The 22082-nt window shown below is 37.1% G+C and overlaps 2 protein-coding genes and 1 long non-coding RNA gene across 3 annotated transcripts; all 3 read left to right on the top strand.

Moving 5' to 3' along the window:
• Positions 1–10809: 10809 nt before the first annotated feature.
• LOC132168689 (uncharacterized) lies at positions 10810–11660 on the top strand. Its single transcript, XR_009438912.1, has 3 exons — positions 10810–10879; positions 11478–11546; positions 11634–11660. It is a non-coding gene; the product is annotated as an uncharacterized LOC132168689 (long non-coding RNA).
• Positions 11661–14522: 2862 nt separating this feature from the next.
• LOC132172033 (germin-like protein subfamily 1 member 13) lies at positions 14523–15525 on the top strand. The gene is made up of 2 exons (XM_059583458.1): positions 14523–14673; positions 14890–15525. The coding sequence occupies exons 1-2, from the start codon at positions 14547–14549 to the stop codon at positions 15423–15425; spliced, it is 663 nt and encodes a 220-aa protein (XP_059439441.1). The 5' UTR covers positions 14523–14546; the 3' UTR covers positions 15426–15525.
• A 2640-nt stretch (positions 15526–18165) lies between these two features.
• LOC132172547 (E3 ubiquitin-protein ligase MPSR1-like) lies at positions 18166–18659 on the top strand. Its single transcript, XM_059584061.1, has one exon. The coding sequence runs from the start codon at positions 18169–18171 to the stop codon at positions 18496–18498; it is 330 nt and encodes a 109-aa protein (XP_059440044.1). The 5' UTR covers positions 18166–18168; the 3' UTR covers positions 18499–18659.
• The last annotated feature ends 3423 nt before the right edge of the window (positions 18660–22082 follow it).

Here is a 22082-nt window from a genome sequence, read left to right as displayed (position 1 = left end):
GTAGGTAGGAAAATAAAAATAAAAATAAAAATAAAATAAAATTTTGATGCCCAATAGCATCCACTAAAATTGTGTATATATCACTGCATTGTTTAAAATTTTCAAATAAAGTGACACAATATGCATCGTTAAATATAACAAAATAAAATTTTAACCATAAAAGTAAAGCTCTCCCTTTCACTTAATATTCCATATGTACAGTTGTTTCAATATATATATATATATGTTTTTTTTTTTTAAAAAAAAAGGAAAAATTCTTCTATTTCAATTCCATCCTCCTAAAGAAAGATTTTAATTTGTATATACTTGCCATTTGGTTAGGAGTTTCATTTTGAGGATAAAGTTTTCATTCGGACTAATTTGAAGACTTCAGTTTTAAGTGGATTCCCCAAATGATTCCTAACCAAATGGGATTTAATTCCCCGAATGAAAACTTAATTCTTAATTCCCATTTCATAATTCATATTAAATTTTACATATCTAATAGTGTATATATATGATATGATGAATATATTGAAACAAAACTAAAGACAAATAAAAAGATTGAAACAATTGAAAATGAAGTTGAATTAATTCGATTGATCGTGATAGGATTAAATGATCGATCAAACATCCGATCGATCCTAATGAATTAGTTTGATTGATCGTGATAAGATCAAATGTTTGATCGAACATCCGATCGATCCTAGTGAATTAGTTCGATTTATTGTGATAGGATCAATTGATCGATCAAACATCTGATCTATCATAGTGAATTAGTTCGATTAATCGTGATAGGATCAAACATTCGACCAAAAATCCGATCGATCACAGTGAATTAGTTCGATTGATCGTAATAGAATCAATTGATCGATCAAACATCTCATTGATCCTAATGAATTAATTAGATTGATAGTGATAAGATCAATTGATCGATCAAACTGAATACAATTGAAGGTTCAACCGAACATTCAATTGAACTATAAGCTTTTTATATTATCTTAGTGCATTAGTTATATTGATCTTATATTATCTTTGGATTTTGTATTGATCTTAGAATTAATTATAAGATAAATATCAACTTAATGATCTTTATCATAAAAATTTATTAAACGGAAATTATTAGTTAATATTATAATAATAAAAACATATTACAGGAGAAAATAAAGAAAAACAAAAATAAATAAAATAAATAAAAATTAAAAATTATAAGTATAATTTTTTTTTTTTAAAAAAAAAATTTTGAGGCTCATTAGGGGCGACTAAGGTCGCCCCTATTGAGTGCGAAAAATAAGCGCCATCCAGTGGCGGGATATCTGAAATTGGCGCTAATATTCTGAAATTTTCAGACCATTTTTTATGTTTTCTGAAAAGTTCAGACCATATTTGTTTGATCCAAATCCCTAACCCCAAAGTCCCACCCCCTTCATCACTCTCTCTCTCTCTCGATCTCTCTCACTCAGCGCACGTTTCTCTCTCCGGCAGCTCTCTCTCCGGCCCTCCTATCACTCTCCGGCGCACTCAACTCTCTTTGGTAGCTATCTCTCCGGCGTACCTCTCTCCGGTATGAACCCTGATTTGGTTTCTTGTTAATATACTTTCTAGTAGTTTGATTTATCAATTGAGTTGAGTATATTTTCTTGAGCTGAGTATTTAAGATGCCTCTATGGTTTCATTGTTAAGAGATTCAAGGACTAGTTGCTGTTCGCGTTCTCGTGGTAAGAGATTCTGTAAGTCTTGTGGAAGTCCTGGAAGTTCAAAGCGATTCTGGAAGTTCTGTATTTTTTTGAAATCTTTGGGAAATGTTTATTTAAGCATTTGGTGTCGAATTATTGTTGAATATTCACTGCTAGAAAAACGGGGTTCCAATCTTTATTATGCATCTGAATTGGAAAGGTGGGAGTGGACTTGATCTTGCATGAGACCCACCACCCAAAGAGAGTTGTTTGGCTGCGCCATTTTCAGTAGTAGTTTTGCTGCTTCCAGCATTATTATGTTTTGTTCTTTGAGCCAGGGATGATGCATGATTGTAGTGGAAGTGATCACATTATAAGGGTGGGCATATTTGAGTTATTCATCATGACCCTTTATGCGCAGAAAGGCTTAGCAATTATAACACTTGTGATTAAGATGAAGGGCAAGAAAGTGATTCTCACTTTGTTATTATATAATTGCTTAATTATGTGATCTATGCAGTTAAATCTCACTTTCTTGTTCATCTTTATGGTTTTTTATTACGTAATTATTTGTTAGCTAACCAATGCCAGAGACATTCTCTTAAAACTTGTGAGCCCCAGCAGTGGTCCTGTCTCCTTGATTCAACCCAAAGCGTGCCCTTGAAAATCACCCCCAACCTCATTAATCAGTACGTGTTTATGCTTCTTTTTTGGCAGGCGGCATAAAATTCTTCTCCCCTGTTAGAATATAATCAGAATATATTCTGATTATATTCTGATAATCACCATAATTGCTGCTAATCACCATAATTGCTGATTTGATATATTTTCCCTGTATATACATTAATATTATTCTGTAATATTGTACATTAATTCCTTGATTGTAATTCCTATTTTATCTGGCCTTATTCAACTATAAATAGGCCTCATTGTATACAGTTCTAAACACACAGAAATACAATATTCAGTTTATCCCTATATTCTCTAGTATTCTATATTTTATTTTAACATGGTATCAGAGCCAAGTTTTGGCCTTGTCTAGAGAAGTAGGAAGTCAGTCCGTTCAAAGGCTTTTTCGATCTTGTTTTGGTATAATTATTGTACCAACAGGCTCAAAAAGGTCCGATCTGTCCTGTGGAGTTATCAGATCAACGTTCTGAAATTCAACGCGCTCTCACGCGCCGCCTGAACGCGCCGCCTCCGGCCACCACGCGCCGCCCCAGTCAGCCGTTTTCAGAAAATTCCGCCAGAATCCAGATCGGAGGCTGCCGATCTACTGACCTGCAGAAAGAACGCGCCGCCACGCGCCGCCTGAAGTCTCTGTGGAATTTTGAACCACCACCAAGTTCTGTTTCCGGCCACCACGCGCCGCCCTGTCAGCCGTTTTTCAAAAACGAATCATAGATTCGTGATCGGAGGCTGCCGATCTGTCGAACCAGCTGAAGCACGCGCCACCACGCGCCGCCACCTTGTAAGTTGTCTTGTTGAGCTCATTTCTTTTACACTACACCTGCCACACTAGATTATTTCTACCTTTTGAGCTCACACACCTACAGTACACCTAGCCACACTAGATTTCAGCCCTCTTGAACCAAGCCTATACTCCTTACTATAGACTCAGCCACACCAGATCCTAACCCTTAAAAACAAGCTTATATCCCCTATCATACACTCGACCACACCAGATTAATTCTCGCACCAGGCTCACAGAACCTACCCTACACCCAACCACACCGGATTATATCCCAAAAAAAAAAAAAAAAAATGGCCGTACCTCCTACCACTCTCCCAAACACCAAAGATATTACCCAACCTATCCCTACTATTCTTGATGGCTCCAATTACCCGGCTTGGTCTCAAAATATGAGTAGGTGGCTCAAAGGACATTGTCTTTGGGAGTATGTTTCTGGTGAAGAACCTAAGCCTCTTGCTGGAAAAGAGGAACCTGCTGCAGCTTTCTCAACCCGCCTTCGTACATGGAAAAGTATCCATTACAGGATCATTTCTTGGTTCTCCAACACTTGTGTTGTCTCCATCAGCATGACATTTGGCAATCTTGACAATGCCAAAGATGTCTGGGATATGTTAGCTCAGCGCTACAGCACTACTGATCTTGCTCAGCGGTTTCAAATTGTGACCAAGCTTCATCACATGCGCCAGGAACCAGGTCAGAGTATTACTGATTTTTATTCACAAATGACTTGTCTTTGGAATCAATTATCATTATGTGAGCCAAAGTGGAGGGATAAGGTTGATGCCTCTGAGTACATCGCTTTTCGCGATAGCATGCGCCTAGCTGAGTTTCTTGCGGCAATTCGAGATGAGTTTGAGCATACTCGAGCTTCTCTTCTTCACCGCTCACCACTGCCATCTTTGGAGAGTGCTCTTAGTGAACTTGTTTCAGAAGAGACTCGATTCTCTACTATGAAGTTACACACCTCTGAGATGGTTATGGCTACTGCATCTCGCAATGCGCGTGCTCCCACTTCTATTCCTGCCGGGTCTTCCTCATCCAATCGGAACATCCAGTGCCACTATTGTCAGAAGTTTGGCCATAGATATAGTGAATGCAGGAAAAGACTTTCTCGTGGGAATCATCGAGCTCCTAGTCATAAGGCTGCTGCGGTCACTCATACTGATACATCAGATATGTCTTACACCGATATTGCACCCCAACCCAGTACTCTTTCTCCTGCAGAAATCGAAGCTCTCATTCATCAGGTTTTATCTAAGTCCAATCTTAATACCGCCATGTCCACCACACCAGGTAATTCCTCTTGGTATATTGATTCTGCTTGTTGTAATCACATGACACCGAATTCTTCCATATTTTCTGCAAAATCTGTGTTACCTAGGCCTACCACCATTTACACTGCTAATGGTTCCCATCTTGCTGTCAGTCACATCGGGTCTGTTTCAACTCATCAACTATCTATGTCTGATACATACTTAGTGCCTAATCTCTCGTTAAATCTTTTATCTGTTGGCCAACTTTGTGAACTTGGCTTAGAACTACATTTTTCTAACCGAGGTTGTGATGTGCAGGATCCACAGACGGGACAGCTAATTGGGACCGCCCGTAAGATTGGACGTCTGTTTGAGCTTTCATCACTCCATCTTCCTCCTGCTGTGTCAGCTGCCACTCCATCTCGGTCTCCCTCTACCACCCTCAGTTTATGGCACTCTCGTTTAGGGCATGCATCTATTTCTCGTATTCGTTCTTTAGCTACAAGTGGTCAATTAGGGTCTGTTGAGTCTGAGTCATTTGATTGTGTTGCATGTCAACTTGGAAAACAAAGTGCTTTACCTTTTAATAATAGTGCATCTGTTTCTTCTGCTCCTTTTGATTTGGTGCATTCTGATGTATGGGGCCCTGCGCCTATTCCCACCATGGGTGGATCCCGCTATTTTGTCATTTTTGTGGATGATTTTTCTCGATACACATGGCTTTATCTTTTACAAAATCGGTCTGAACTTCCGAAAATTTACTCTGAATTTCAACGGATGATTCAAACCCAATTTTCTCGCAACATAAAAATTTTTCGTTCTGATAATGCTATGGAATATCGTGAATCTACCTTCCTTACTACCCTCAAACAAAATGGCACTCTTCCCCATCGCTCATGCCCAAATACTTCTCAACAAAATGGTCGTGCTGAACGTAAACACAGGCACATCTTAGACACTGTTAGGGCTTTGCTCCTATCTGCTTCTATCCCTGAACACTTTTGGGGAGAAGCCGCTCTTACCGCTGTTTATACCATTAATAGGGTCCCGTCTCCCACTACCTTAAATAGGTCCCCTTATGAACTTTTGTATGGATCTCCTCCTAATTACCAATCTCTCCGCCTCTTTGGTTGTGTCTGTTTCGTGCTACTTCCATCCCATGAACGAACAAAATTAGAACCTCGTTCTCGTCTATGTTGTTTTCTTGGGTATGGCATTGAACACAAAGGCTATCGTTGTTATGATCCTATTTCCAAACGGCTCCGCATCTCGCGGCACGTCACTTTTTGGGAACATAGGCTATTTAGTGATATGGAGTCTTTTCCTACTCGTCCCTCTAGTTCTTCTCCTATCTTCACTAATGTCTCGCTTGATTTGCTCCCCGACATTACTGATCTTGATGCAGGGATGACAAGCTCTTCAGACGACATTCCGACGGTCGACCCCAATGACACTGCCCTGCCTGTTGATCCATCTACTCTTGAGCCCGCTCCCTCTATCCCTCGTCGTTCTACTCGGGTAACATCTCTTCCTTCCCATCTTCATGATTATCACTGTTATTCTGCTCTTGCTACTCTCCATGAACCTCACTCCTTCCGTGAGGCTCATGCTAACCCTCTTTGGCAGAATGCTATGTCTGAAGAACTTAATGCCCTTTCCAAAACCCATACTTGGGACTTAGTTGATTTACCTTTAGGCAAAACTGCGGTAGGGTGCAAGTGGGTTTACAAGATTAAGACAAAATCTGATGGGTCTATTGAGCGATACAAGGCACGTCTTGTGGCAAAGGGGTTCAATCAGGAGTATGGTATTGATTATGAGGAGACTTTCGCACCAGTGGCTCGCCTTACTTCTGTTCGATCACTCCTTGCTGTGGCTTCTGTGCGTCATTGGGATCTTTTTCAAATGGATGTGAAAAACGCATTTCTCAATGGTGATCTTAGTGAAGAAGTTTATATGCAGCCTCCTCCTGGGTACGATCATCCGCCACACAAGGTTTGCCGACTTCGCCGGGCATTGTACGGTTTGAAACAGGCTCCACGGGCTTGGTTTGCCAAATTCAGCTCCACTATTGCGCAGATTGGGTTTGTTTCTAGCCCCTATGACTCTGCTCTTTTTATCCGGCGATCTGATGCTGGTCTCATTCTTCTCTTACTATATGTTGATGATATGATTATTACTGGAGATGATACTGTTGGTATTCGTAATCTTCAACAGTTTTTGAGTCAACAATTTGAGATGAAGGATTTGGGTTTTCTCAGCTACTTTCTTGGATTGGAAGTGTCTTCTGATCCAAAAGGTTACTATCTCTCTCAAGCCAAGTATGCTTCAGATCTCCTCTCACGAGCTGGCCTTACTGATTGCAAAATTGTTGATAGCCCTCTAGAGACAAATGTCAAACTCCGTGCCACTGATGGTGAGCTACTTTCTGATGCCACTCTCTATCGACAGTTAGTTGGCAGTCTCATCTATCTTACTGTGACACGACCAGATCTTGCCTATGCAGTCCACCTTGTTAGTCAGTTTATGACAGCACCACGCTCGGTTCATTATGCGGCTGTTCTTCGCATCCTTCGTTATGTGAAGGGCACCTTGTTTCATGGTTTGCATTTCTCTTCTCACTCATCATTAGACTTACATGTATATTCAGATGCTGATTGGGCAGGTGATCCCACTGATCGTCGTTCCACCACGGGTTATTGTTTCTTACTTGGTGATTCTCTCATCTCTTGGCGTAGTAAGAAACAATCAGTTGTTGCACGCTCTAGCACCGAAGCTGAGTATCGTGCTCTTGCCGACACCACTTCCGAGCTTCTCTGGCTTTGTTGGCTTTTACATGACATGACATGGGTGTTTCTCAGACCTCTAGTTCTCCTATCTTTTGTGACAATCGAAGTGCGATTCAAATTGCGCATAATGATGTATTTCATGAACGTACTAAACACATTGAGATCGACTGTCATTTTGTGCGCCATCATCTTTTGCAGGGGACCCTCCGTCTCTGTCCCATTGCTTCCGCTGATCAGTTGGCCGATGTGTTCACCAAAGCACATCCACCTGGACGGTTCCGTGATCTTGTTTCCAAACTCAAGTTGGCATCTACATTACCACCTTGAGTTTGAGGGGGGATGTTAGAATATAATCAGAATATATTCTGATTATATTCTGATAATCACCATAATTGCTGATAATCACCATAATTGCTGATTTGATATATTTTTCCCTGTATATACATTGATATTATTCTGTAATATTGTACATTAATTCCTTGATTGTAATTCCTATTTTATCTGGCCTTATTCAACTATAAATAGGCCTCATTGTATACAGTTCTAAACACACAGAAATACAATATTCAGTTTATCCCTATATTCTCTAGTATTCTATATTTTATTTTAACATCCCCATTTAAAAACTCCAAAATCCATGGCTTATGCAACTAATTATATTATAATAAAGATGAACATGATATTAATTTTTAGTTAGTCTTGTTAATAAGATCAAGCATATTGTAATTTTTTCAACAGTTTAAATTCATTCAAGAGGCATATATATATGCATTTTATAATTAAGATTGTTTATGGTGACGACAAACGTACACCCAAATGGTGATCATGTTGAGGTCATTGGCTTTAATGCATATGTTGTCTTGTTTGGCATGGACTTTAAGGTTTGGGAAAAAAGTTGGTTTTGATTGGATGAAAGAGGTTATTGTGGTTGGAATTGTTTGCTAAATTTAGACTTTCTGTTGCCAAAAACAAGCTAGATCTCCCGGTTGGCTTTTTTCTTCTTGTATTTCTAATTCAACAAAAGCTAGCTCTCAAGATAAAGATAACCAGTTTTCGTGTGTGTACATATATATATCTTTACACATTCATAATTTGTAGGCTTTTTGACTTTGTCACACAGTTGCGATGTATGTAGAGCTGTTGTTCTGCTGAGGACAGCTACATGTAGCTCAATTATAGGACAAGTCATCTCCTTAACTGTACAGATCTCCAGGTGTCTTTTTTTGATTGCTTACAGCTAGCAGCAACTGTCATCAAGTCGCTTGTATATATGCTTTGCTCTTCAATTTTTTTTTTTTTTTTTGAACTTCACTTTCTTCCAAACTGTACAAAGGTTTTGAAATTGCAATTTAATGTTGTTCTTATCGTTAGGATTTTGTATTAATTATCAAATCTCTAATAAGTGAAATATCTCTTATATTCATGTATACTCTTAAAACCTTTTTGAAAAAAAAATGGATGGTATGTTAGGTGAAGAGAAGTTGCTGTCAGTATTCTTATTCTTAGGACACCTTAGGAAAATACTCGACTCAAGAAAATGTATCTTAAATATTTTGGACCCTTTGGCTGCCACTGATTCTGCTGGTTGCCATCGCGACTCCATTCTATCTCTGGCTTCTGTCAAGTTGAACCAGTTACTGACTCCATTCTCAATCAATTTATGTATGCTGCGACATGCTTACAGCTGGTAGAAATATTAATCAATAAAGTTGAGACATCAGTGAGATTTCCTCCTACTTTGAGGGCATTTACATGCTCTGTTTCTGCATGGCTTAAGGTATGTATTTAATACCAATCGCTGGATTACTTATATGATTTCTATAATCTACGATCTTTATCACTATCATGAAGACTAAGTTTACCTGTTTTTAGAGCAGAGGTTGAGGGATATTGCTCTCAAGGAGGAAATGAAGATACATGATGCTGACATTGGAACCACTCTGACCTTATTAGGGTTGACCAGTTCTTTATCAAGGTTTGTACTTGTAAAACCTCATCAGAGTTAGCAATGTGGTAATTGTTGCAGCTTGGGTTATCCTATTGGTGACTAATACTATCCATAGTTTCTCAACTTCGTGTTAAGATCTTCTTGTATCATTTTTATCTTTAAAGTTTTTATTCTCTAGGTCCAGGAGCTTACTGAATAAGAGAAATTAAAAAGAAAAAGAAAAAAGAGGAGGAATATAAACTGAAAATGGTTCAATCTTTCCAATTTGCACCACCATCTCTTCTTATCCCTTGTAAGGGCAGCTCTAAAACATCATAAATTTGTGTGTTAGACACATCATCATGTATAAGCATTTTGACTCTGTCTATAGGTCCAACATGCTTGTCACATTTCATTTTGTTTTGGGTCACTGCATTAGATATCTTGCATTTTGAGTTACATGTGACACTAATCTCAGAGTCCTTGTTCTATATTTTTCCCTGCTCTATAAGGTATTTATCAAAAATAATAATTCATTATGTAATCACATTTATGCATATGTAAGTAATTTGGTTCCCTGGGTCTGCTTGGAGTGCGATCGATCGCAAATTATTGAAAGCCCACTGGTACTGCGATCGATCGCACTCCACGTGCGATAGATCGCAAAATGTCAAACACCTTCTGGTACTGCGATTGATGGCACTCCACGTGCGATCGATCGCAAAATCTCAAAAACCTTCTGGTACTGCGATCGATCACACACGATTGTGCGATCGATCGCAGATTATTTTTTTAAAAAATTTTTTTAGGACCATTAGGGTCCACTTTGTGGACGCTAATGGTTAACTATCAGCGTCCACTTTGAGTGGACGCTAATTGTTAACCATTACCGTCGACTATGGCTTCTGTTTACATCACCTTTAGGGTAAAAAAATTTTGACTTTTAGGGTCGATACAGTGGACGCTAAAAGTTATCATTAGGGTCGACTTTAAGTGGACGCTGATAGTTAATTTTTTTTTAAAATTTTTTAGGACCATTGGGGTTCACTTTGTGGACTCTAATGGTTAACTCTCAGCGTCCACTTTGATTTGGACGTTGATAGTGAATTTTTATTTTTTATTTTTTTAGGACTATTAGGGTCCATTTTGTGGACGCTAATGGTTAACCATTAGCGTCCACTTTAAGTTGACGCTAATGGTTAACCATTAGCGTCGACTATGGTTTCCGTTTACATCACCTTTAGGGTCAAAAAATTGTGACTTTTAGGGTCGATAAAGTGGACACTAAAAGTTATCATTAGGGTCGACTTTAAGTGGACGCTGATAATCACACATTTGATCATTAGGGCCGGACTATTAGCGTCGACACCTTTAGGGTCCAAAAGTCGACGCTGTTGTCAACAGCGTCCACTTTAGGACTTTTAGGGTCGACTCAAAGTCGCCCCTAAAGACCTAAATTCTTGTAGTGAAGGAACCATAGATAAGTATTTCCAACAACATAACCTTTATGTTTATCAATAACTTCTTTTACCCATCTTTTGCTTCTCATAGGGACAATTCAACTCAATAGTTCCAAGTCGCGATGAATATTACAGAAACCAACATAACATGCAAGGGCTGGTAATCGATATTTGACTAATTGATTTTTTGGATATTGTTTTGTTATGTCTATAAATGCAATACCTAAATTGGGCTCTTATTTTTTGTTGTAGGGACAACTGAACTCAATTGCACCTATCCATGATGGCCATTACCTAACTCAACAAAGGTTGCATGGGATGGTATGGCGTTCTATCATGTTAGTTGTAGTTTTGTTGGCTTTTGAGTATTAAGGGTTTTCGATGTTGTACAAGGCTTTTGTTTCGGTTGGGTCGGTGGCATGTTGCGCCTTTCTTGTATACTGCATGTGTACACAAGGGCGTCTTATGTTTTTTTTAATATAATTTGCGTTACTCATTAAAAAAGAAGAAGTTATAGTTTTGTTGGCTGATATATTTTGATGATGTAGAACACCTTCAAGGCAGAGCCACATCGTGACCCAACTGTTGCAACAATTGTTGGGTAAACTGCGGATACATGATTCTGCCCACAAGAACCGTGTATCAGTTAAGTGAGGACCCGAACAACCAATCTCGTGATATAAACCAAATGAGTCGATTATTGAAGTTGACCCTCGCGGGCTTTTGTTGGCTTGATAGATATGTCAAGGAAGTCATCTAAAAATAAAAGGAGTTCAATTCACATTTCTCTGGGCCATTTGTGTTATGGATACCTTGATATACCCAAAAGATTTTGGGGATCCTTGGATTATTAGTGTTGTTGATTATCAAAACCTTGCTACTATGTGTTTAATAAATAATGATACTCTGTTTCATGCAGGGGCAGTTGCATTTCAGACCACAAACTACACAGACTTGTTTTGATGTGCAGGATAGTTTGCAAGATATGGTACTTAACATCATCATTAGGATTTTTCAAGCTTTTTGCTTTCCATGGATTTACTTAAATTATTGTTGATTACCCTTCTTGTTCCAGGACCAGTCTCACATGGGACCCTCACAGGCTCACAGCTGCATGGGATGGCATCGAAACATATCCATGCAAAACACCTCTCTCGTTAATAGCTTTCTGATAAAGGTTGGTGGTAATAATTTGTGTTATTATTATCTGCTTTATTATTATTATTTTTTTGTTGGTAACTTGTCAATGAGTTTTAATGATAATATTCTGTTACTTTCAGAGGTGGAGATGAATTATCTCATTGTAGAGTACCAGCCAACGACAACGAACTTTTGTTTTTTGTTTTTTTCCTGCATTGACATTGGTAATTATAATGCCAGATGGACAATTCTTAATTATTTTATTCGCTTAAATATATGTGAAAATACCATAATCGAGAAACACCCATCAATCTTCTCTAGATAGGACTTAAAAAATTTTGTGAGAAGCACTTGCTATTAAATTCTTTGTAAGTGCCCGAATTTGGCTGGCCGCCTTACCTAAACCAATCATCATGTCGGTCTTAGCATTTGCTCTTCTACCGTAGTCTACTATATATTATGAAATTAAATATTCTTGCATTTATTGCTACTTTACTGTTCATTCTAGTTTTACTATATCTCATGGAATCTGTAGGTATATGTGAAATTTTAACAATTTTACACTTATAATGTTAAAAATATATGTAAAATGAATGAATGAATTCGGATAGTTAATATGAGAGAAGATATATGAGTTTTACTTGTCCGAGTAGGTAGCTCATATATATTTTATCACATTGGCTGCTCAAATTATATTGAATCTCAATCTAATTCAAATCCGTTCAACTGTCTTGACTAGTTTCGGCACATTTTTCCTAATGGCCTGTTAGAACGAAGAATCCCATAATCAAAACAAACAGTAAGCAAAAAAAAAAAAAAAAAAACGAATTATGTAAAATATATTCAAAAAAAAAAAAGGAACAAAAAAAATGTAAAATATGAAAGCAAGGAAGAAGAGAACACTTTGTTATAGTTTCTTAAATAGGGAATCAAAGAATTATCCTATTTGCCTATTTGGGATGATGTATATGTCGGTTTCAATTAGATAACGATTACAACCTAAGATTAGGATTAACGGTCACTATCTCCCTAACTGGCCATCAACAACTCTTGTTTCCCATCAATGAGAAAAAAAAGTTCAACAACTATCTATCAACCTTTTGGTACAACTCCTCCCTCTCTCTCATATTTTTTCACAGATTTGGATTAACAGTAATCTCGATTCTGATTGGACGGTGCTCGACCCCACACTTAAATTATTAACTCAAGAAGATCAAATTTTTTTGAAGGAAATTGCTTTATAGATTATGGTTTTTTTTTTTTTTTGACATGTCCGCACAAGAGGGGGGAAGGGGATTCGAACTAGTGACCCCCACTTCATAAAGTGTGGTCCTAGCCAATTGAGCTACCTCTTAGGGACTAGATTACGTTTTCTTGGTGCTTGCCAGCAAGGAAATAATGATTATGTGGGCAATTTCAAACAAAGAAAAAATAAAATAAAAAGGACAACATATTTCTGGATAGAAAACGTGTCGTAAACGATATGTATAAGAATACACATATTTGTTTTAATCCAAAGCATTCTAAATTTCAAATTCGTACACGGCTGTTTGGATACAAGGAATGGGAGTGTATTTGGATTGGATTAGAAGGAAATTACAGTAATTTCCACTAGCGTACTAAAGCCTTGTTTGGTTTCCAATTTCTTTTTGTTTTTGTTTTAAGCAGAAATTCATATGCAGTTATGTGAAAAAAAAAAAATCAAAGTTTTACCCTGTTGTTTTTTTTTTTTTCCCCATGAAATCCATTAAGTACAAATCTCAAGCACTTTAACATTAATTATTGGAGGAATGCTAGGTTTACAAACAAATTTTACAGAAAAAACTTTTAAAATATGATTGGATATAAAATAAGTTCAAATTTTGAAAAACCTAATCATATTTATAAGCCTAACACTCATCTAATTATAGACACGGCGAACCAACATAGGTTCGAATTTTTTATATTATTTTAAAAAAAAATCTATAGAAATACTATTTCTTATATTGTGGCCCTGTCAAATGTTTAATTTTTCACCCTCAAATGACATGTCTACTATTATGTTAAATCTTTTTAATTTTAGACTTGGGATGCGTCTCGAACGCGCTTACTATTTGGAAGCAAAACATCACTTTAAAAAACACACAAATACACTATGATTTAATATGAAATTGAATTTAAAACTTGTGTATTTTTATTTTACATAAACACGAATGCGCACACACATAAAGAGACTATATATATCTTCGGACCCCCCAAATCCAAAATCCTGATTATAAACTCCTTCTCAAGGCTTTGTTGCCTTAATGCACAAGTCATTATATTAGGTTGAATTACATGAACTTTGCAAATACTTTCTTTCTTGTTTTTTTTGTTTTTGGTTTTCCATTATCACACCTTAATACAATAAATATTTCTTAACGCAATAAATATTTACCTAACATATCTTAAGACATAGACTTATAATTCTGTTGTACACGCTATGCTGAAGCAAGATCATATCCAATGAGGCAAAAGATTTGAGTGCTTAATTTCTTTGTTTATTGACGAAGGCACCTTTACAAATATGTTATGGCAATAATGAAGTGCTGCCGTGGCCCAATCAAAAAATGAGCACATGTCAAGAATAAGACGAATCCATTAAGCAAAGAGAAAAAGCATGAGAAGGTGAAACCTAACGAGCTTAAAATTATGCATGCAGTAGTTGTTGAAGAACTTCCAACTTTCTCTTATTTAATCCATAATCACTGAAGACTTGCGGTGTTTTCTTTGACTCAAACATTGCCCTGTTCAACAGCTTTTATCTATAAATACACAGGTTTTCCATTCAAGATTTATCACCCATCACCATTAAAGCAAAATATTAGATATGATGAAAGGAGTCCATTTCCTTGCAATTGTGGCTCTCTTGTCACTCACATCCTCCCTTGTCTCTGCCTATGATCCCAGCCCTCTTCAAGACATTTGTGTAGCAATTGATGATCCCAAGTCTGCTGGTATATATATACATATATAGTTTTTACTTATTTATTTATCAAGCTTCTGCATATATATATATATATATATAATGGTTCTGATCATGTTAAGTATTAAAGCTCATTACATTTTGCTTAGGAGCAAGACTGTTAGTTGCATGGCATCTTACAAACTGTTATTATGAATGTGTCACTTTTCTTTTTCTTTTAGTACTGACAAAGATTTCTTTCTTGCAGTGTTTGTGAATGGAAAATTCTGCAAGAATTTTAAGCTTGCCAATGCCAATGATTTCTTCTTCCAAGGGCTTCAGATTCCTAGAAATACGGCCAATCCACTTGGGTCGAATGTTACTCTTGTGACTGTGGACCTGATTCCAGGCCTCAACACTTTAGGGATATCCATAGCTCGCATTGACTATGCACCATATGGCGTAAACCCTCCCCACACTCACCCTCGTGCCTCTGAGATTCTAATAGTCATAGAGGGTACTTTGTACGTTGGTTTTGTCACATCCAACCCGGAAAACCGTCTTTTCTCCAAAGTTCTAAACAAGGGAGATGTGTTTGTGTTTCCAATTGGTCTCATTCACTTCCAGTTCAACGTGGGGCACACCAATGCTGTAGCCTTTGCTAGTCTAAGCAGCCAAAATCCAAGTGTTATGAGGATAGCAGACGCTGTTTTCGGATCCAATCCTCCTATCAATCCTGATGTTCTCGCCAAGGCCTTCCAACTTGAGCCGAAGATTATTGAATATCTTCAGAAAACGTTCTAATGGAACAACAAGTAAGAAACTTATGGAACTGTTATGACCTTCATCTTTTAGCCATGTTAGCCTCATTCCATCGTAATGATAATAGAATAAAAGGTTGCCTATGTAACTCTCTCTAGGTGGAGTTGAGGTATAATATAAAATTGATGTTTGTTGAGCACCTCTCTCTCTCTCTCTCTCTCTCTCTAAGTAAAACACAGAAATATATGGATGCAAGACAGAAGGGACTTGCCAACAAAATAGATCATAACAACAAAAATTAAAACACTTCTCTTGTTAATTTAGAGTTTCACCGAAATAACGAATAGAAAGGGTTGAACCAAAGTCTCACTGGTGGTGATGACTGGAGGCGGTCGGCAACGGTGACTGGAGATATGCCTAATTAAATAAAAATATACCAAAATGAAGGCCCACAAAATAGTGAAAAATGAGGGCAACTATGAGCTTTAAATGAGAGTCAACTACGAGATGAAATAAAAGTCAACCATGAGCCACAAATGAGGTCAATTATGGGCCTTAAATGCAGAGAACGAACACCCGTTCTTTTTCTTTCAACTGATTTTTTTTTTTTTTTTTTTACCAGCCACAAAATTAGAAGAGAACAAACACCCATTCTACACAATAAAAGGTCTAATCAACTCCTCACTGTATTATGTAGTACATATATACTTACCATCATATATCGGCAAGAGATTGAGCACTACAGGAAAATAATCATAGTGAGAGACAAAACGATAAGAGAATAAAATAAAAAATAAAAAAATTGAAATTCACACGATCCAAAACTAGTGTTACCCTATAGCTTTGGTACATGAAATAAAAGATAATACATAAAGAATTAAAGACAAAACGGAATAGAGAAAATAAACGTAAGGCCTAAAGGGCTACATTTTGCTCTTATTCCTTGATTATGTTACGATGAGAAGACTCCTATTTCTAGGAGAATTGAGGTAGACATGTACTATCAAATCAATTAAATTTGATTACCATAAAAATTTGATTACAATTAAATCTCTGAAATTAATACAATCAAATTCTTTAATATCAGATTTGATGTCACGCCTAGCTAAAATAACTACAATTGATCTTTCACACCTATCTTTTTAGTTAAAGAGCAAAAAAAAAAAAACAAAAAACGAGCTTAAAAATATGGTCATGGAGAGACTTAGTTTTTTGAACCTTCTAGCAACATTTAGAAATATATCTTGTGTCCTATAGGGGATTGTCTAACCAAAAATCAAAATTGTTGGGGATATAAATTATAGGTGCAACCCACTCAATCAACCTCTACATGGAAAGCAATTAGGGTATCAGATCACAATCATCTTTACAAAGAAAACAAATCAAAATCACTATTATGATCAGATCTTTTTCACATGAAAACTATACACTCTTGTGATCAATAGTGCAACTTACAAGGAAATTCACACGAGTAATGATATTAGTAGGACTAGAGTCTTCTTATAGTCATCCCAAATGTAATGTGACATTTAAAATTACTATTGAATTTGAGACAATCATTATTGAATTTGGATCTGTTGGTGATTTTAAATACCATATCACATTTGAGATGACTCTAATCCAACTTATATCATTACTCAATTAACACCATATTGGAATCTATGCTATCATATTGGGAAAAGAGTATCTCGCATAAAAGGGGTACGAAGACATAATTTCTTTCTCCCACGTGTTGGGATCTTGTACATCATACGCACAATAAAGTAATCCCATGGATCACATCAAGAAAATATAGATGCATCATGCTACAAGAGAGGGGCACCGGAGAGAGGGAGGAGGAGCTTGGTTCTTACTCGGCGTTTTCTATAGGGGTCGTATCCGTCATCTCCGGCTTTCTCTTTTTTGGTCGGCGTCGTCTCCAGCAGCAGATTGGTGGCTGGGGTGGTTTTCGAGAAAAATATAAAAGAATTATTCTAGAAGGTGCTTTGTTTTACGTATTCTAGAAAAAGATTAGGTGGAACACCATATTTTTGTTATAGTGTTTCACGCTGATGTGTGGCCTTCTTATTGGAGGGCACAAATGCTTTTGTTTGTGCCAAGACTCTATAGAAGTTATTCTCAATTTAATTATATAATAATTATAAATGATCATACTAAATAAATAGCATTACTCTAAAAAGAAATAGGATGGAAATTTATTTCATATCTACTTTTGAACATGTGAAAAATATTCGTATTTTTAATAATTTTATCCTATTAAAATGAAATATACCTTTTCTTTTTCTAATTGGACAAGAACTATATATATATATTTCAAAGCCCAGCTATTTTCCCCTATGGCTACTTTTATTTCCTCACATAATCCTCCTGCGTTGCGCTTACGTTGTCTATTTTCCCCAAACATGGCGTCAAGCGGCAACACCTTCTACGGTTTCAGATTCAGAGTGTGGCAGGGGCGCCGCCCAAGCCCACCCATCATCGCGCACCCACACGCGGCGGGTGAGGTTGCCATCGAATTTTGCGTCACCGAGTGGCAACGAATCGAGAAATTCATCGGCGATGTCGACCATCCGGTGTCCGTCGTGCCAACGCGATCTCCCACCCGATTGAGAACCTTCTGGGTCCCAAAACACGGGGTTCTGTTGCGCGATGGTGGAGCTCGCATGTTGTCCGTGCTTTCGGAAATGGGTGCCCCCGCAGAACACCGCCAAGCCGTATTGCGAGATATTCATTGGCGGCCGCCGCCGGGACGGGAAGGGCGCCGATCGTGGTAGCCCTTGAACACATGACGGTCGTTTCTGAGGAGGTTGATGATGATGATGATGATGAGTCCGAGGAGGTTATGGATATACTTTTGAGGGAGTCTATGGCGGTCGATGCGGGCAGACCCATCCCGGCCGCTCGATCTGCAATCGAGCGATTGGAGAAGGTAACCTTTGAAGATAGGTTGGGGTGGATCGGAGAGTGCATAATTTGCACGGAGGAATTTGAGGGTGGGCTGGAGCTCACTCGGCGGCCGTGCTCCCATGTCTATCACGGAGGTTGCATTGTCAAGTGGCTGAAGATGAGTCGCCTCTGTCCCCTCTGCCGCTACCCATTGCCCCCTGTCCATTGAGATGGGCAAGGATTTTAATTTCTTATTTGGGGTTTCATTTTCAATTTATTTTTTATACGAATTATGACTTATTATTCAATTTTTGGCTTCTTCATGTTGGATTCCAAATTACTGGAGCAACCTAATAAAATTGTACAGTTCTCCAAAAAATTCAAGTTTAGTGTTTGTTGTTATATGGATATATAACATCTGCTTTATGTATTTTTGTTTAGTGAGAACCTACAATAGTTGCTTTCCAAAATTTTAGTGGTTTTTTTTTTTTTTTTTTAATTGAATAGGGAAAAAGGGTTAAAGACTTAAAGGGGAGGATGTTTTCCATTCTTGATCAGGATGGAAGAGACAATGTGAGATCTTTTAGGAATGCTTCCAAAAATAAGATGGAAAGCGGCCCATTTAGTAAGAGCATGTGCATGAAAATTTGTACTAAGTGACACTTTTAAACATTCTCACTTTGAAAGGAGGACAAACCTAATATAATATCAAAAATGATATTAAAAAAATTCCAAGAGAAAAAAAGAGATAGAGTATTGATAGCCAAAATCACAAGAAGAGCGTCACCCTCCAAAAAAGGAGAATTGAAGGCCGAGGATAAAGCCAACTGAGATGCAAAATGATAGAGATAAGATTTGTATTTCATTCCAATTCATTAAGATTATATTATTTAAAATTAGAACTAGATTAGAATTATGATTAATTAGAGTTCTTATCAGTTTATCATTCTATTGTACTCTATTTAAAGAGCATATTGTCATTAATCAAGAAGAATGAAGAATTATTTAGCGAAAGCTTGTTTATGGTTTGTTTCCAACCTTAATTGGATTTAATTGTGATCTCTCCTACCCAAAAGGAATTCAATATTTCTATTCATTGTTGTGGGTTTCCATCACAGCAATAGCGGCTAAAGCTTCACCAATAAGAGTGTCTGTGACAAGCAGCTTCTGAGTGGCTGCCAAAATAATATTTGATCATCAATGAGAGTATTGAGTTTAAAAAACTAAACTCAAGTCGTAAGGGCCTTAGTCTTGGTGGCATTCTATGGGGTCTAAAGTTCGAATCACCTTGGGTGCAAACAATTTCTTGGGGCCAACCTGTTGACGAAGCAGGAATATTATCTGATCCGTATGGAGAGAGCACTTTACATGAGTCCGAAGTTTACCCCAAGAAAATGGGGTATATGAAGTGACCCTACTTTGAAAGGGTTCCTTGTCATATATATATATATATATATATATATATATATATATAGTATTGAGTTTAGAACCCCTGTACATGGGATAACTCTCCCAGAATTAGGGTATTAGAGTAAGGCATCATTGGGATTTGAATGTGGCAAAACAAGCTGAAAATAGAAAAGAACAAAAATTCAAAGTTTTTGTGTTTGCTGTAATTTGCTGTCGAGTCTTAGGGAAAACTATACTTTACCCCCCAAAGTTTGGGGCGATTTTCAATTCAACCTCAAATATTTCAATTTTTGCAATACATCACTCCAAACTTCCAAATTTTTGCAATTCAACTATTTTTATCCTAAAATTCCCATATTGCCCCTAATTTTTTATAAAACATTTTTAAAAAAATTCGGGGTGGCCACCCCTTTGGCCATCTCGCCATTTTTAAACCCCATTTTTTTTTTTGTTAAAAAAAAAATTTAGTGGCAATATAGTTATTTTGGGATAAAATTGGTCGACTTGCAGAAATTTAGAAATTTGGGGGGTGCATTGCAAAAATTGAAACATTGAAGGTCGAATTAAAAATCGCCCTAAACTTGGGAGAGTAAAGTGTACTTTCCCCCCGAGTCTTATTAATGATTGTATTTGAATAATACCATGTACTTTATGTATCTTTGTTTGGTGAGGACATACTAATGTCTTGAGTAAGCTGTAGTACACAACAGTCGCTGTCCAAAATTTTAGTAGCTTTTTTTGACATGTCCGGATAAGAGCGGGGAAGGTGATTCGAACTAGTGACCTTTACTTCATTAGGCGTGGTCCCAGCCAATTGAGCTACCCCTTGAGAACTATGAACCTAGCTGGAGCATGTGAACAATTTTGGGCTGCATCTTGAGTTGGGATTAGTATATATATCCCTATCTAGTAATGTCATACTCTGTAATTTAGTTGTTCAAAGCAAATTATTTGGGAATTTTGGTTGCCCATCTTACAATTTATACCTAATTGTCTCCAACATTACTCTTCTTGCTCTCTAGCTTCTGTTTTGCTTTCATGCTGATCTCTCTTGCTGTTTCTCATTTTCTGTGGAAAGGTGAAGGTGACCTTAATTAGAATTACCAAGCCATGAACTCAATGTTTACTTTTGAGATATGGGGTGGTGAATTTATAGGTGTTGAATCCAATTATATTATATCTTCATATCTTTCAGAGTAAAATTCTCTTAGTATGGTTCTATAGTCATTACTCATATCCTTTGGAAAATCATCCAACATGCCTAGCCTTGTTAATGATTGGTGTTAATATTTTGATCATATTTCTTTTATAAGGAAAAATATAAAATGGCCCCCCAAATAACCAGTTAGTCGCAAGTTGACCTCCCAATGTTGAAAATGTAATAAAGTAGCCCCATAAAGTTTCAAAAAATGTCAAATTGGCCACTCCATTAGTCAGTACTGTCAAATTAGATGAAAAATGGAATACGGCGTTGTTTTTTGAGGTTAAGTTATTAAAATGCCTTTTTGATAAAAAGAAAAATCAATTAAAAAAAGGCTCCCCAAAATGATGTCGTTTGGCTTGAAAAAAAAAATTTAAATAAGCCTGGGGGTGGTCGGCAAGCCACCCCCTAAACCACTCGTTCTAAATTTGTTTTTTAATTAATTTTTTTCTCAAGCCAAACAACGTCGTTTTGGGGGTTTTTTTTAAATTGATTTTTTTCTTCCCAAAAAGGGATTTTAGTAACTTAACCTCAAAAAACGACATCATATAGCATTTTTCATCCAATTTGACGGTGTTAATTAATGGAGTGGCCAATTTGGCATTTTTTGGAACTTCATGGGGCTACTTTATTACATTTTAAACATTGGGGGGCCAACTTGCAACTAGCTGGTAGTTTGGGGAGCCATATTTTTTCCTCTGTTATTTCATCTTACAAATTAACCATTAGATTTGTAGCCTTAAATGGATCCCATATAAGTCAATGGTAGACGCCACAAATCTAATAGTTGATCTATTGAATTTATAGGAGAATATGGGTCAAATATCAAGAACTTATTAATCTATAGCATTTCTCCATAAATAATGTAAATATAATTGAAATTGCATCTTGTTTTGAAAGCGGCTGCTGACAAGACACCCGTAACATTAATTACATGGCTAAGTAGTGAAGTTTTCTCTGATTCTTACAAGAATGGAGATTCACTTTGTTGTTGATCAACTATCCCTCAGTAGTTGGATTAGGCCTTGTAGAATTTGGATTTTTGTTGCTTTCAGATGGGTATTGGAATTTTTTTTTAGAAAAAAAAAAAAAAAAAGGAAGAAGAGAAAGATAAAGAATAAGTTATTTGGGTATTGATTTTGCTTCATCAGGTACTTGTAACAAATGTGAAGCTGGGAGCTGAGCGAGGGATTGCTCTTCTA

Source organism: Corylus avellana, chromosome ca2, assembly GCF_901000735.1.
Source record: "Corylus avellana chromosome ca2, CavTom2PMs-1.0".
Classification (NCBI taxonomy): Eukaryota; Viridiplantae; Streptophyta; class Magnoliopsida; order Fagales; family Betulaceae; genus Corylus; species Corylus avellana.
This window is presented reverse-complemented; position numbering and strand designations above follow the sequence as displayed.

Coding starts and splice junctions, on each gene's coding strand:
- LOC132172033 (XM_059583458.1), top strand. CDS start 14,547: ATGATGAAAGGAGTCCATTTCCTTGCAATTGTGGCTCTCTTGTCACTC. Junction 14,674..14,889: donor TGATGATCCCAAGTCTGCTG/GTATATATATAC, acceptor TCTTTCTTGCAG/TGTTTGTGAATGGAAAATTC.
- LOC132172547 (XM_059584061.1), top strand. CDS start 18,169: ATGACGGTCGTTTCTGAGGAGGTTGATGATGATGATGATGATGAGTCC.